The 16,526-nt window shown below is 34.2% G+C and overlaps 1 protein-coding gene across 8 annotated transcripts in view; it reads left to right on the top strand.

Annotated features, from left to right (window-relative positions):
* Positions 1 to 16,526, top strand: part of PUM2 (pumilio RNA binding family member 2) — a 73,339-nt gene that overhangs the window by 42,449 nt on the left and 14,364 nt on the right. For 6 of the 8 annotated variants that reach the window (XM_054728571.1, XM_054728573.1, XM_054728572.1 and 3 more), the window contains exons 12-14: positions 4 to 294; positions 4,309 to 4,545; positions 16,067 to 16,334. In XM_054728571.1, coding sequence (XP_054584546.1) covers positions 4 to 294; positions 4,309 to 4,545; positions 16,067 to 16,334 — 796 coding nt within the window. The remainder of the gene's footprint in view (positions 1 to 3; positions 295 to 4,308; positions 4,546 to 16,066; positions 16,335 to 16,526) is intronic. The other 2 variants (XM_054728575.1, XM_054728574.1) reach the window with 1 other exon arrangement.

Below are 16,526 nucleotides of genomic sequence, written 5' to 3'. Positions count from 1 at the left end.
CAGCGGCGGCAGCAGCAGCTGGAGGAACTGCAAATAGTCTTACAGGCAGCACAAATGGTCTATTTCGGCCAATTGGCACTCAGCCACCACAGCAGCAGCAGCAGCAACAGCAGCCAAGCACTAATCTACAGTCTAATTCATTTTACGGGAGCACGTCTTTGACTAATAGCTCCCAGAGCAGTTCTTTATTTTCCCACGGACCTGGCCAACCTGGAAGTACCTCTCTTGGCTTTGGGAGCAGTAGTTCTTTGGGTGCTGCTATAGGCTCTGCCCTGAGTGGATTTGGTTCATCAGGTAAGTTTCTTTTAAGATGATAAGCGGTATATGTATGTTTTTAATGTTAAAATAAGCAATAATAAATAGCTTGTAGTGTAGAAAGGACAGGATTAAAATACTGGTTTATTGGTTTTTGTAGAAGACAAGCTACTTCCTGAAAATCTGTAAACATCTATGAATATTTAATTCATTTCAAGCATTCCATCCTTTTCTCAAATATAACACATTTTCCCTGGCTTTAAAAATTGTAATTTTTGTTTTAGTAGGTTTGTTTGGAGCTGTATTTTATGCTAGTTGCTAGCTCTTCCTTGTTCTGTACACAATGCTTGTGGAAGTAAATACTTTTGCCATCTTATATTTCTGGTGTCTTTGTGTACTTATCAGATTATTTATTCTTATTAAATGCTACTGATTCTTAAGGTTTTCTTTATTTCATATAATATATAAAAATAAAATATAATGAAATGTTCTAAATAGAAGTCCCTAAGAAACTACCAGTGTGTTTACCTTTATTTTAGATTAAATAGTCTTTTTATCACTAAAAGTTGGTTTGAAAGGGTGTTTTTCCCAGGGCCTAATTTTATATATAATACTTGAGAGATTCAAATGTTAAATAACTTCACAAAATAAATAATTTATCCATACAAACTGATGTTGTAACTGAGTGAAGTGAGAAGAGGCCCACTGTTGACAACACCTTGTATTAATCATTCTTTAACATTTCCAGTGTATTCAGGAAGCATTAGGGGGAAAGCTGCTTACCCTCATTTCTCTTACATCTTAGAATCATTAAAACTGCTTCTCGTCTATTTTCCCACTCATTAAGTTTTATCCTTTTCTGGTGTGAAAAATGGCAAAACTAACGTGTGTCAGCCATTATTAATAGGCTTTTCAGGTTTCTAGGGAAGGGTCTTCTAAATTTTTTAAATATTTATAAGGGGAATGGTCTTGAATAGCAGCTATAAACTTTTAGGTGCAAAATGCTTTTTTTGTTATAATGAAATACAATAGGGACTTACCCTTGCCTAACAAAATTGCCTAAAGAATGGGCACGATAACTCCTAGGAAAAACCTAGTGAACATGGAGACAGTTCAATCTTTTAATTTAATTTTTCTACTTTTTCTTTCTTTCTTTTTTTTTTTCATCCCTTTTGGAGTTTAGTATTCTTATCTCCAGCCCAAGGACTCTGTTAGGACTAATTTGCTTCTAACACAATTGACAAGCATTTTTCCCAAATAATCCTAAATGTGCCAAAGAAAATCAAAGAGAATATAACTTTTAAAAAACACACAAAATTTGTTGAAATAACTAGTTCCTAAACTACAAATTATAAACCCTGAGTAACCCAAGGAAAATAGAGAAGAGCTTTGATAAACCTTGTGTACCCTTTTCTAATAAAATATGTCACTGGTAGTCTGGTATAGATTTGTAGGGCCCCTTAACGTAATTCTTCCAAATTCCCATTTGTCTCTTAGTTTTAAAGAGCCTTCCCCTGCATTCAGGAAATGGTTGGCCTGAACATTTTGTCTCCCACAAATGTCCCCTACAGATGCCTCTTTCCCCAAAACTTACCTTCTTTATGCCTCCTTTATAAACATTGCTTACTCAATTCTGATTTTCAGTCCGTGGTACCTCTGTTTCATCTTGCTTCAGAGGGTTTTAACAATTGCCACCCCAAGTACTAGTAAATAGTCTTATACCATCTCCCTCTTCTTAGACATTTTGTGAAAATTCATTCAAGTGCTACGATGTGTATGCTTACAAATCTATCATTGCCATTTCACATTGTGGCAGTTCCATGCCTATATAAAATCTAAAATATATTGCGGTATGTGCACATTTATGCACACAATAACATACACAGTCATTCTCTTATATGATGAAATTATTAATACATAACTGTTAAATACCCTAATTTATAAAACAGTTGGCCAAGAAGCTTAACCATTGTAATACGGTGATTAAATCATCCTTTTGATACCCATTATTTAGAAAGTACTGTTACAATTGAAAGTTTGTAATTTAACATTTTATATACACAGTTGATTAATGATTAGTGACTCCATTGTCTAGATTCTTAGATATTTTAGATAGACTTTGTTTCATATTACACTTGCAGATAATTTAAGCATATAGTAAAAAGGAGCTAGTTGGTATATGTTTAAGTTATTTCTAAATTACATTTAAATGTTTGGTTTGGCTTTTCCTTTTTGGAGAAAAATATTGCATGTGTCAAAATTACGGTTCATTTAATTACTTGCCAGGAGAAAGATAGTGCTACTGTTCTCATTAGAGAGCTATTGTCTTTGTCAGTTAAATTGTTACTGAAATAAATAGGACTTTAAAATGTAGCCATGTCTTACAAAAATCACTTTGACAGTGTCCTTTTAAATTAGCATAGTTAATGTAGCATTCATTGACAATTTTGACAAAACCAACTCAAAAGAGCTATTTACTACATTAGCATTTACATTTCATTTTTTTGCTATTAAAATGCATATAGTTACCTGATATTTCCCTGTTATAATGATATCTTAAGATGTAAAATTTTCAATAAAACACATCAGTTTTTCAGAAACTGCAAGTATAAAAGGTTGAATGAATATTGTTATAATATTTTGCCTAATATAGCCGTGGGAGCCTGGTTTTTTTCTTTATAGAATTTTGAATTTGACAAGAACCAATGTAATTAAAGTTTCTTTATGTCCGAATTATAAGCTTAACTTGGTGTACCCATCATGTACTCTGCTTAATTTTTCTTTTTAATCTATACCCTTATGATCTGCTTATAATTGACTTGAGGTTAGAAAACCAACTCCAAATATAAACTTGAACATTCTCTTGAAGCAAATTAACATATTGGTCCGAATATAGAGCATGTTCTTAAAAAACGTGACAGGTTAAGAAAAGTAATGTGAAATTTCCTTAGATGAAAAAGGCACTTGGTTTAAAAGGACAGTGCTTAGAAATAAGTGGAAGTATACTTGAAAATATTTATACCAAGTGAGACAAGAATTGGAGTTTTGAACAACCCTTTCAAACACTTGGTAAAGAATTTGATTATCCAGATAAATGTTAACGGTCAAATCTTGCTTTCTATTCATTGCACGCACAGCTATATGATGATGTGATTCTACTATTTTATGATTTTTGTGGAGCACAAAAGGAAGTAGAGGTTAATAGTTGAATTTGGAATTAAGTTAAGAAGAATTCAGTATGTAGGACAATAAGGGATATAATTTAAAATAATTATATATTATCTAAGAAAAAATAGGCCGATCAGTCTTTACTTGAGTAAGGGGTTAACAGGGCCAGTAATAAAATCTTAGGAATGGAAGATCCTGAGGGGTAAGTGAAAGCATGTTTTTGGTGTGATAACAGTAGTGAGAGCTATTTTCTAAAAGTTTCGTTTTTTCATATATATTTTGTAATTTAGTTGTTGAAGGATAAGGAGAATGTGTAGTGGGGAATAAGCTGCCATCTATATTTCACAGCTGACTAATATTCGGGCCAATATGGACTTAAAGTACTATGGTTTGAACACAAGGTAGAAAGCAAATTAAATGTGAATGGTGAGGGAAATATGTTAATATTTTGTTTATTAGTATAGTCTTTTCTTGGCATTGAGTTGAAGTCTGAGAACTGGCTCCAGAGATTAGGACACTAACAAAATTTAACCTTATTGGAATTGACTCTCTAGCATATCATAAAGCAGACTACTTACAATTCCAGGGTTTATAAATCATACCAGGGTATTAAAGCACAGTAATCATATGTGTCAGTGGTAAATATGTGTGAAATAATGAACATATGACTGCTATGTTAAATATTTGGTTACTTTATTGGGGTGCATTTATACCCTTTTATGATTAATAAGTTAGTATATATAGTTATCACAGTAATTATCTTCTCCATAATGTTTCTAAAAATAATTATTGTGATCACTTCTGTTATTTCCCAGCAAGAGTTGGGGATAGGTTTTATTCAGTTAACACTGTATGTAATTAGGGTTTTTTTTATTTCTTCTTCAGTTGGCAGTTCTGCAAGTAGTAGTGCCACAAGGAGAGAGTCTCTATCTACTAGCTCTGACTTGTACAAAAGATCTAGTAGCAGCCTAGCACCCATAGGGCAACCATTTTACAATAGTCTGGGATTTTCCTCCTCTCCAAGTCCAATAGGCATGCCTCTGCCAAGCCAAACTCCAGGACATTCACTTACGCCACCGCCATCACTTTCATCACATGGATCCTCATCCAGTTTGCATTTAGGTAAAAAAAAACAACCAAAACCCTTTTTATTTGTATGTATACATGTGTGTTTGTGTGTGTGTGTGTTTATAATATGTGTAAAATATTTATTGTTGGATAAAACATGCCAAATTGCTTTTGCTTTTAGACATTACCCTTTTGAAAAAATTCTATTATCATGAAAATTTAAAGTGAGGGTCTAATGTACAGTAAGGTAAAGACCCCTATGGTATCTTGTTTCTTTTATGAAATACAGTGGTGTGTTTTTTCTTGTCTGTGCTTTTGATTTGTATGTGTTTTAGATCATCTGAAAAGTCAACTATTTGTACATGATAGTGAAAGACAATTTTCACTATCGTTTTTGTACACAAGAAGAAAAGCAATTAGTCACATAGTTATTTAACTTTAAATAATTTAGTTTAGTACAATGGTTTTTGCTTTGGCCTTTGAATGCCTGGCCATTTACCCAAAGGGTATATGAATTTGTGAGGTAAACTTAAGGGTTTGGTCCATATATTTCTCTTTTAAATATGTTGTTTAAGAAAAAAAAATGGTTTAAGCTTATTGTACCCTTGAAGTTGGAGCATTTAGAACTTTGTTTATATATGTGTATTAAAATTGCCCTCACCCTAAGATTATTGAATTAGTGGTTACCTTTTTCCCTTTCTGGGAAGTATTTGCCCAAGTAGTTAACAGTATATTTGGAAGGGTTTTTGGATATATGAGGCTTTATATGAATCCCTGTCTCCTCTAAAAAGCATTTCATTAAAATTAGAATTTGGATTTTTGTAATCCTAATTACCTCAACTGAAAGTGAGAGGTTCTATTGCTGATTTTTATGTACTTGGAAAGATTTAAATCTACTTCCAATTGAAAAAGTAATGTTGTTCTTATAAGCAGACATGTTTGACCTCTCCCCCTCATCATAGGAGTATAGATATTTTTTTCCTAAAGCTCATTAGTACAGTAAGTGCCATGTAACAAAGATATCTTTTGTAGTAATCATCATTTAGAATTATGTCATTGCAAAATATTTTTAAAATAAAAAAATGTTTTTATTGATTTTAGAAAAAGGGGAAGGGAGAGGGATAGAGATAGAAATATTCATTAGAGAGAAACATTGATCAACTGCCTCCTGCATGCCCCCTACCAGGGATTGAGCCCACAATCTGGGCATTTGCCCTGACTGGCAGTCAGATAAGTGACCTCTTAATTCATGGGTCAACGCTCAACCACTGAGCCACCCTGGTCGGGCCAGATTTCTTTTTAAAAACTGGTCCTCTACCCCAAATTCTGGACCTTTGCTCTACGGGGGATATTGAATATATGTATACAAATAATGAATTTATTCAGGTGGGGTCCTATGATCTGCTTTGCAGCACTATTTATGTAAATGTATCAGTTTTTATTTTAACACCTTCCTTCATTTATCATTTCTTAGTCACAGGAGCTTCTCAGTTCCTGATTTCTATTATTTCTGTTCAGACCTACTTCCTCCACCTTTCTATAAAACATGCCTTTGAAACTTTGAAATGGACACACAAATTTGGAACATAACTAAGACTAGATCTTTCATAGTAGTTTTATGTTTTATTTGTTAAAATTATGTCATGTCCTGTCATTTTTTTCATAGGTAAATTTCAGGTCAGATTCCTGTCAACTGTTATTGCTTATATTGTGCTTTAGAGCCTGTATAAATAGCATTAATTGTTCTACACAGGTTGCTTAGAAATTGGGTTGTAAATTACTTTTCAGATGTGTCTATGATTAAGTAGCATTCTAGGTGTGTTTATTTTAGAATGTAAAAATCTAGCCATATAGATGCTTAAGGAAGGAATTCTAGTCAAGTATGAGAAATCATAACTTGGGCCAGCATTTCTACATTATCCTGATACTTTGTACCCTTAGTTAAACTATTTCACCTTGAAATCGGATACTTCAGTATACCTCTGATTGGAATTAATTGTAGATTACTTTCTTTTATACTTTCCAGTTTCCTCTGGCTTTAATTGTAGTATGACAGACAGTATTGTTAACAAGAAATAGACTCTGCTGGATTGAAAATAATTTCATAAATTTGCTCTTGGTTTAGTGTTCATGGAAATAGTTGATCCTTTGCTTTCCTGTGATTCAATCACGATGCAAGACTCACATGCTCTCTGGTCTAAAAACTATTTTAAATTGTATGTCCTTTAAGTGGATTTCTTTATAAATCTAGTTATCAGAGCTGTGATTATTTCTAAAATTCCTGTGGAAATGAATTTGCATATTCGTTTTAAAAATAATTTTACTGAGCTCACACATTAGGAGTATAATATCATGAGATAAAGTTCTCAGTTTCATTAGAATTGTTTGGAATTAGTTCCAAGTTATTGAGATTTTAAGACACACAATCATTATACTTAATGATAGACCTTGATAGCTACATTTTTAAAGTATTGGATAAAACATGTTAACTTTTTTTTTTTCTTACCAGCTCTCCCTTTGCTCATGCTAGTTACTTAATTCACAGAAAAAGCCTAATGGCAACATTTAGTGCTTCTGGCTTCCCAAGAAAGATGTTTCATTTTAATACATATTTTGATTTATTTCCAAGAAGAAGGGAGAGGGAGAGACAGAAACATCAATGATAAGAGATAATCATTGATTGGCTGCCTCCTGCAAGCCCCCGATGGGGATCGAGCCCACAACCAGGGCATGTGCCCCAACTGGGAATCTAATTCCAACCTCCTGGTTCATAGGTCAACGCTCAGCCACTGAGCCATGCCAGCCAGGCTCCTCCATTTTCTTGTATGAAATTTCAAAGAGCGACTCCTTTTTTTAAAAACAATTATAACCATAATGTCATTATTATACCTTTTAAAATTAGTAATTTCTCATTACTCTTAATTTCTTAAATGTCATTACTTAAATGTCTTTTTCCAATTGTGTTGTTTGAATCAGGATCCAAGTAAGGTCCATACATTAAATTTGTTTGATACGTCTTTTTATAGGAACCATTTCCCCTTTGTCTTTTTCTTTCCATGTATTTGTTAAAGAAACTTTGTTCCTGTTGACTTTCCCATATTCTTGACTTTGCTTATAGCAATAAGCAATGATAGTGTTTAACATATTCCTCTATATTAACATTGTTTATCTGTATTTCCTGTAAAATGGAATTAAGCCTAGGGGTTTGGTCTGATTATTGGTTTGTTGGCTTATCATCTTGGGCAGGATATGGTTCTGTACTCTTATCAGGAGACACATGTCTGGTGTCTTTATTGTGAGGTTGTCCATTTGATCATTACCTAAATATTTCTGCAGCAGTTGTAAAATGGTGATACTCTTAATTCTGTGGCTCCTTCTGCATTTATTAGCTGGAACTTTTCTATAAGAAGAACCTTTCCTCATCAATTGTGAGGTTACCATGAAATATATAGTTCATATATGAGTTAGAACAATGCTTGATTTTTTTTCCCCTTGATTTTCTAACTTTGAGAATGAGTTGATGTCCTAGCAACATCTAAAGGTGACTGTTTTTTCAGTCATCATTGTACCTGTAAATTGATGGATTTTTATGCTAGTTGATATGTTTCTGTCTATTGCAGTCTGAGACATCAATTTTATGTCCTTTTTTTTTTTTTAATCCCAAAATTTTACCATTTTGGGGCCATTTTGAAGCTCCTTCAGATTGTCTCTCCTGTTGACTTCAGCTCTACAAGCAGCATTTAAATTACTGGTGGATCATAGAAACATGTGAAAAGAACAAGGAAAGAGAATTTCAATGATTTTTATTTTGAAATGCAAAGAGTAGTCAGTGTCAGATTCTGGGCATCAGGTTCAAGTGTTGAATAATACATGAATTATTTTCTCATGTATTATATATATCTGTAGTGATAGGGAAAAGTCTTCTACCTGCAGTTGTTACTTACAGTCATTCTCTCTGATGGAAGTCAGCATCTTATTTCAAGATACTTTACTACCTGTGATAGAACATTCAAGATTTCCACTATTATTTTATTCTTCTACCTAGAGCTAGTTGACTAGTTTATTCCTTGTGTTTCCTCTCTTTCCTTCTTTCAATAAACTTTTAAAATATGTTAGTGGTTTCTTATTTACTCCGATCTTTTTATGCTCATAGTAACTAGATTGATACAGAAATTCTTGGGTAAAAGCAGTATTCTGTATATGTATTTAATTTAGGGCATGCCAAACTAATGGGTATTTTCCCTTGTGCCTTTTCATTTTTGAACTGGCTTGTTGTTTTTGTTTGTTTTTGTTTTTTTAAATATATTTTTATTGATTTCAGAGAGGAAGGGAGAGCGGGAGATAGAAACATCAATGATGAGAGAGAATCATTGATCTGCTGCCTCTTGCACGTCCCCTACTGGGGATTGAGCCCACAACCCAGGCATGTGCCCTTGGCTGGAATAGAACCCGGGACCTTTCAGTCCGCAGGCCTATGCTCTAGGGCTTGTGTGTGTTTTTTTATAAGAAAAGTACATTAAAACATGTAACCCAAGCTTTGTATTTAGTGAAATTTGTTATTGAAAGGTGGCTATTGGTTCTGAAGATTCATTAACATCATGTATTTAGTAATCACATAGTACTTTAGCTTGCTAAGGATTAGAAAATTTTATAACCTTTCTTCTCTCTTAATCACAGCAAAATTTTTATTAAGTGTGTACGCAGGATATTAACTTTTAAGATCATTTTTCCTATTAATAGTAGTTACATGTGTTAAAACTGCTGACATTTGGCAGGATAGTCAACTTCTCTAGAATGAAATGTCTAAGAATTAAAACAAGTATGTTCAAATTGATTGCAAAACTGTGTGCGGTTTTTCTGAGTTTCATATATAGTCCTTAAAGCAGAAAACTGATTTTTTTCAAGCTTTCATTAGAAGTACTATTATCATTAAGTATTAAGTTCTCTATAACTGAATAGCACTTGATAGTTTTCTAAAGTACCTTCATGCTCATCATTTCATTTCATCCTAATTATTAACATAGACTGGCTGAGTGATATGCCCAGTAGTAAAGATGATAAAATTATAGGTCACATGAGCCCAAGAGACAGTAAATGACAGAATTGAAGCTAGAACACAATTCTGATTCCTGTTACTTTCCTTGCTTTTTCTGTTATCCTATAATGAACTGAACAACTTTGCAAAATGTATAAATAACAATATTCTAATCAGCCTCTCAGACTGTTTATCTCAAAGTGGCATGGTTATGTTTTTAAATTGTGTATAAGATTACTAGACTTCTAGATACCTTTCTCACTTTAGTTTACTCTTGAGATTTATAGTAAAGTTCTTGTCTAGACATTTAAAGTCCAAACATATTACCTACTTTATGAAGTAAGAATGTTTAATCATGCAAGTGACTCAAGGACAGGCCACAGAACAGCATATCCAGCCTCAACAGAATATTACTTACAGGCTCTCATGGTGGTGTAAATGTAAGCACTGCTTCAATCTTTGGTGTGTCTAAAAGTCATTTACTTGTTGATGAGTATGAAACATGTTGAGAAGAAAATCCGAAAGTATTACTTATATGGAGGAACTACTTTGTTTCATTTCTGTACACAAAATTACTGATCTTAGTTCTAATTTGGGTTCACAATGATTAATTTTACTCATTATCAATACATTAAATGTGATTTTGTGCTTCAGTGTGAGAATGTTTTCACCAGTTAATTCAGTTAAGATAATCACAGGGTTAGGACTAGAAACTACTTGATCAGATTCAGTGGTTCAGCATCAGAATCACTTGGAGTGCTTGTTTAAAATACCCAGTATGGTTACCAAGCTGTGACAACAGTGTTTGCCTGTCACAAAGGTTGTGGGGATTCTATTGATAATAAAGGTTCTATTAACATTTAGCAGCCAGATGCTAAACTTTTCATAACAAAAAAAGGATTATCCCACTGAAATTTCCAGTAGCGCCCTTTTAAATCATAATTAACTCATAACCTTTGCATGTTCATATGAGCCTTTGATCGTGTCCCCCATCATTTCCCTAATGCATTTTTTTTCTTCCTACCTACTTGCTTTCTCTTGACCTGAACTCTGCTTGTCATTGCAGACATAATGGTAAAAAGGAAAAACTCTCGGTCTAATTATTAGTAGCAACCTACTCTTGGTACCAAAATCTGTATTAGTTCCCTAGGGCTGCTATGGCACATTACCTCAGTCAAGTGGCTGAAAACAAAAGACAAACTTTCAGGGAACACAGTTCAGCACAGTGTAGCGTTTTGTGCAGTTTACTATCTCAGTGTCCAACAAAGTGCTCAATAATAGTAGCTGCCTTTTTAAACAGTTACTGTGTATAAGAGGAAAACAAGATCATATTATAGGTAGATATTTAGGTTGAATTAGGCTCACAGATGAGAAAGTTGCTTTTTTGTTTCTCAGCAAAAAACTACATGCCATGGACTCTCGGGGTCTAACAAATAGTATCAATTTTGAATATTAATTAAGTGGGCTTTGTAAAAAACCAATTATGTTGAACACATAAAACCTATTTAAAATGAGATGCCAGGACTCAAAACAAAGGTCTGACCAGTTTTGTCCTTTTAGAAATGTGTAATCAATATCCCAAAGTGATTTAGGTGCATATTGAAAAGCACTGCTGTGAAGTCTTTTTTCCTTCATTAAAGTCTAGCAGCATGCAGATAAATGTACTAATAAGTCAGATTATCCATGGCTGAATGTTTCATATGCTTATTTTGAAAACTGATCATAGAAAAAATATTAAATTAAAAATTCTAAGTGGATCTGTTAATGAGCTAGAGGTAACTAAAATTAATGCCATTAAATTGTCTTTTCTCTACTTTTTTTCAGTTACCCATTCCACTCTATACCATTGATTCTTTGCCTACTCCAAGTAACTAGTCATCTTCCATTATCATGTTAACATTTCTTGACCTTTCCAGAAGTTTGCCTTCTGAAACGGACTCTGTCTAGTAGCCTGTATATACTTGTACTCTTCAGAACCCAGAATTGACTTGGGTTATGATTTTTTGTTTAAGTAGTTGACAGCCTGCTATAAATAAATTACCTTGATTTTAGTTCTTTATCTGCCAAGCTCTTCTATCAGAATATCCTTCTATCAGAATAACCTTCAGATACATCATTGTTGTTTCTTTAATATTATTCACTGAGGGTAATTCAGTAGGTCTTAAATAAGATTGAGAAAACTGTATTTTTAAAAGAACACACAGGTCTGATAGGTTGAGGAGCTATCATTCTATATCCTAAGGAGGTGGAAAATAATGAAAAGTAGTAAGAGTGGTCAAGTGGTTTTAGTTGTTGTCTTGTTTTTCTCCCCTCTGATTTTCCCAGTATTGAAATCTTTTTTGAATCCTGATATTTACTAGGGAAGGATTCTAAAACAATACTTTTCAAAGGAATTAAATGAAAACGTATAAAGTCATAATTTGTACTAGAATAATTATAAGGTGTTTGCCTTCCTTCGGTTTCATGAATGAACTTGAAAGATAACTATGTAAATAGCATATAAGGAGCAGCACACTTGTGTGATAAGCTCTGGTCTAAGAGTCCGGGCTGACTAGCTGTAAGTCACATCATTTGAACCATAGTGACTTCATTTGTGAAATTATAATACAGATCTTCATGTCCTCTACACTCTTATTTAGATAGTGATTAAAAAGTGGTAAATGATAGGGGGATGTCAGTGATGAATTGAATGGACTATTATGCCTTTACGCTATCAGTAGCAGTGATTTGAATATAGATGACCTGTTTGTCTGATTGTTTTTAACAAATTTTGGAATAATTTCAGGCTTATGGGAAAGTTGTAACAACACAAAAAAAAATCCAGCATATTCTTCACCTAGATACTCTAAATGTTATTTTCCCACATTTACTTTATCTTTTTTATATTTTTTTTTATTGATTTCAGAGAGGAAGGGGGAGAGAGAGAGAGAGAGAGAGAGAGAGAGAGAGAGAGAGAGAAACATCAATGATGAGAGAGAATCATTGATTGGCTGCTTCCTGCATGCCCCCCTACTGGGGATGAGCCCACAACCCGGGCATGTGCTCTTGACTGAAATCAAACCTGGGACCCTACAGTCTGCAGGCCGACCCTCTATCCACTGAGCCAAACCAGCTAGGGCTACTTCATCATTTTTTTTCTTCCTCTCTCTGCATCTCCCTTTCCCCTCACACCGAGTTTTTTTCCTTACATTTGTGAAAGGAAGTTGCAGACATAATGTCCCTTACTCACAAATACATACATGTATGTTTCTTGAAAATAAGTACATTTTTAAAAATATAGCCACAATTATCAAAGGGGGTTGAGGAAATTAACAATAATGTAGTAATACTATCAAATGACTTCAACATTTTTGAAGATTATAGACCAGTAGTTTTGTAGAATATCCCTCAATCCCCAAATAGATTTTGGATGATGTGTTTTCAATGTTTTAAAAACCAAATTTAAAATGTTTAATGTATGTTATAAATTGGGTTTTAAATAGTTTTTGATTTGAGAGAGAGAGAAACATTGATCAGTTGCCTCCCGCACACACCCTGACCGGAGATCAAACCCACAGCCTGGTTATGTGCCTTGACCAGGAATCGATCTGGTGACCTTTCAGTGCATGAGAATACTCAACCAACTGAGCCACAGTGGCCAGGGCTATAAATTAGGTTTTAAATGCTTCTTAATTTGTAAGGAAAAGAAGGTATCCTGCCCTGAGTGTAATTTTTTAGTTTTATAAGTGAAAATACTAATTAGTCTTCTAGAAGTGAAATTTCAAGATTTAAAAAAAATTTTTTTAATATATTTGTATTGATTTCAGAGAGGAAGGGAGAGAGATATCTCAATGATGAGAATCATCCATTAGCTGCCTCCTGCACACCCCCTACTGGTAATCGAGCCCACAACCCAGGCATCTGCCCTCATCAGGAATCAAACTGTGATCTCCTAGTTCCGGCAAACTGCGGCTTGCAAGCCACATGCGGCTCTTTGGCCCCTTGAATGTGGCTCTTCCACAAAATACCACGGCCTGGGCGAGTCTATTTTGAAGAAGTGGCGTTAGGAGAAGTTCAAGTTTAAAAAAAATTGGCTCTCAAAAGAAAGTTCAATCGTTGTACTGTTGATATTTGGCTCTGTTGACTAGTGAGTTTGCCGACCACTGTCCTAGTTCATCTGTCGGCATTCAACCACTGAGTCACACCGGCCAGGCGAAATTCCGAGATTTTTTTAAACTCAAGGCAGTTTAACAGCATTAGACATTTTAAGTTGTCAGAGAGCATGAGGAGTGTGGTGTTAGTTGCTGATAGAATATAACTAAAGAATATCTACACATGGGAGAAATTCTGTTGCATGTTCCTAGGACTACTTGGAAGATACCAAATAAACCTGACATAGTAATTTCTGGAGTAAGTATGTATATTGAACTGGTGTTGAAAATTTTTAGTGTATTAAGGATAAGAGAAAAAAAGTCTTTATGTTTGAGGTAATAATAAGCAACAATACAGAGATAGTCATAAAGGAGGGGCAGTGAACAATTAGGGCAGTACTAGGAAATTTGTGTAAGAAATCGGTTTGGAATAATGATGTGAAAACTAGACTAAAGAATAGGGGATGGCCCTAGTCGGTTTGGCTCAGTGGATAGAGCATCGGCCTGTGGACTGAAGGATCCCGGGTTCGATTCCGGTCAAGAGCACATGCCCGGTTGCAGCTCAGTGCCCAGTAGGGGGTGTGCAGAAGGCAGCCAATCAGTGCAATCAGTGATTCTCTCTCATCATTGATGTTTCTATCCTTCCTTCCTCTCTGAAATCAATAAAAATATAAATTAAAAAGAAGAATATAGAGGATGTACTCTAGCAGGATGCTGTAGGTTTTAGTGTAATTGACACCATCAAAGAGGCCCTTTGAGTGGGAAAATATAATTGTAAAAACAGATTGGAATGCTAATCATAGCACCCCTATCCTGCAGAAAGGTTAAAGAATTGTTAAGAGACTTGAATGGGCTTATGATCAGTTATTGTTGTGAACAGTTAATGGAACTATATAAATAGAAATAATAATAGTGGACCAGAAGAGTTAATAGGAAATTGGGACAAGTATTAAGACAATGAATTCTTTCACTTTTTAGATATAACTGGAATGAACATGAGAATTTGATGTTAGTGGTTTTGGTATATAAAATGACTTGTTAAGTTACACACTTTTAAAGAAAGAAATAGAACTGGCCCTTAGGCAGTTGATATTACATAAAACACTCATGAATATTTATTGTATACTTAACAGACATGTGTTAGACACCAGGATTCCAGCATGGAAGTGGATGTAATTTTATGGCACTAATGTTGGAGAGAGGGCTGAGGGTTCGAGTAAATAGGGATGAAGGGAAATTCAGTGAAGAAGAATAAAGCTGGGGACTGAAAGTAAAGCAGTTCACTCCAGGATTATAACATTTTTACTGCTCCTTGTCCTTTTAACTTGTTTTGGCCGAGGCCTCTCTATAACTTTGCACCGACAGTGTGTCCTTGGCATCATCTTTACCCTGTGGCCTGGTGGTATATAAAGCACTGTTCTACATATAGTTGCTATACAATAGCCTAAAGCTGATGGTGGATTTCTGTTAATCTGAACTACTGAACCTGCATTTAGCAATTTTCTATACATTTTCTTTTTTAAAAGGACACTGTCAAGTACTTTTAAATGGTTATATGTATTAAAGACAATTTCCTGCTTATATTTATTTTTGTTTCTATTGACTGCCATTTATTCTTGTTTAGAATGGTATATAAGTTAAAGAGGATTTTTATTCATTGTTTTAAAGATCAGTATTAGAGCTCTAGGAATAATAAATGTTATGTATTACTGTGATTTCTTATCTATAAAATAGTACTTATGGAGAGTATTTTTAAACAGAATATTTTAAAATAGTGTGTCATTTGAATTTATTGTCTAATATTGTGGTGGTTTTTTTAACTTACAAAAACTAATCAATGTGTTAACTAAGAAACTATTTTTTTTACACAGAAGTATACACTTCTTAATGCACTTTTATATATATTCCAAAAATACAGATTAGCCTTCAGTGTTCCTTTAATACTCCAAATAAATTTTAGTCAAACTCGTTTTCAGTGGCTTCAAACCTGAGTTGGCTAATTATTTGTAACTTGCTTGTTGATGTAACTGAAAGTTTTATTGGTAGTTTCAGTATTGTTATTGATATTAGTATGTGTGACATTAGTTGTTATCATTACGTTTTAAACCATGCTTCCAAGAACAAATGCAGGTTTTGTGTATGATATTAGATGTTACAATTATGCTGTAAACTAAACTGCCAAGAACAAATACAGTTTTTCCTCGTGTTTTCTAGTCTCTTTTTTCCCATCTGATAGCCACACACATTAAGTAAGTGTGTGAGATTTTCCTTCCATTTTTATTTCTTTGTTAAAACATATAGGAATTAGTGTGGTGAAAAATTTCTCTGACTGAATTTTTAGTTTAAGTAACTTTTATTTGAGGAATGACTTTGTCAAAACTATTTGCTAACCACAGCTGCTTTGTTGTAGGAGGACTGACAAATGGTAGTGGTCGCTATATCTCTGCAGCCCCCGGAGCAGAAGCAAAGTATCGAAGTGCTTCCAGCACTTCCAGTCTGTTCAGCTCCAGCAGCCAGCTCTTTCCTCCTCCGAGGCTTCGGTACAATAGGTCTGATATTATGCCTTCAGGCCGAAGTAGATTATTGGAAGATTTCAGAAATAACCGCTTCCCAAACCTGCAACTTAGAGACTTGATTGGACACATAGTTGAGTTTTCTCAAGACCAGCATGGTTCTAGGTAAGTGATTATGATTTTTGATACTTTCCACTACATTTAAAAAAATTTTTTAATCCTCTTGTTGGATATAGTTTTATTTATTTTAGAATGAGAGGGAAAGTGGGGGAGAGAGAGAGATCAGTTGCCCCTGCACACTCCCTGACTGACAATCGAACCTACAACCCAAGTATGTGATGTGACTGGGAATTGAAC

Source organism: Eptesicus fuscus, chromosome 16, assembly GCF_027574615.1.
Source record: "Eptesicus fuscus isolate TK198812 chromosome 16, DD_ASM_mEF_20220401, whole genome shotgun sequence".
Classification (NCBI taxonomy): domain Eukaryota; kingdom Metazoa; phylum Chordata; class Mammalia; order Chiroptera; family Vespertilionidae; genus Eptesicus; species Eptesicus fuscus.
This window is presented reverse-complemented; position numbering and strand designations above follow the sequence as displayed.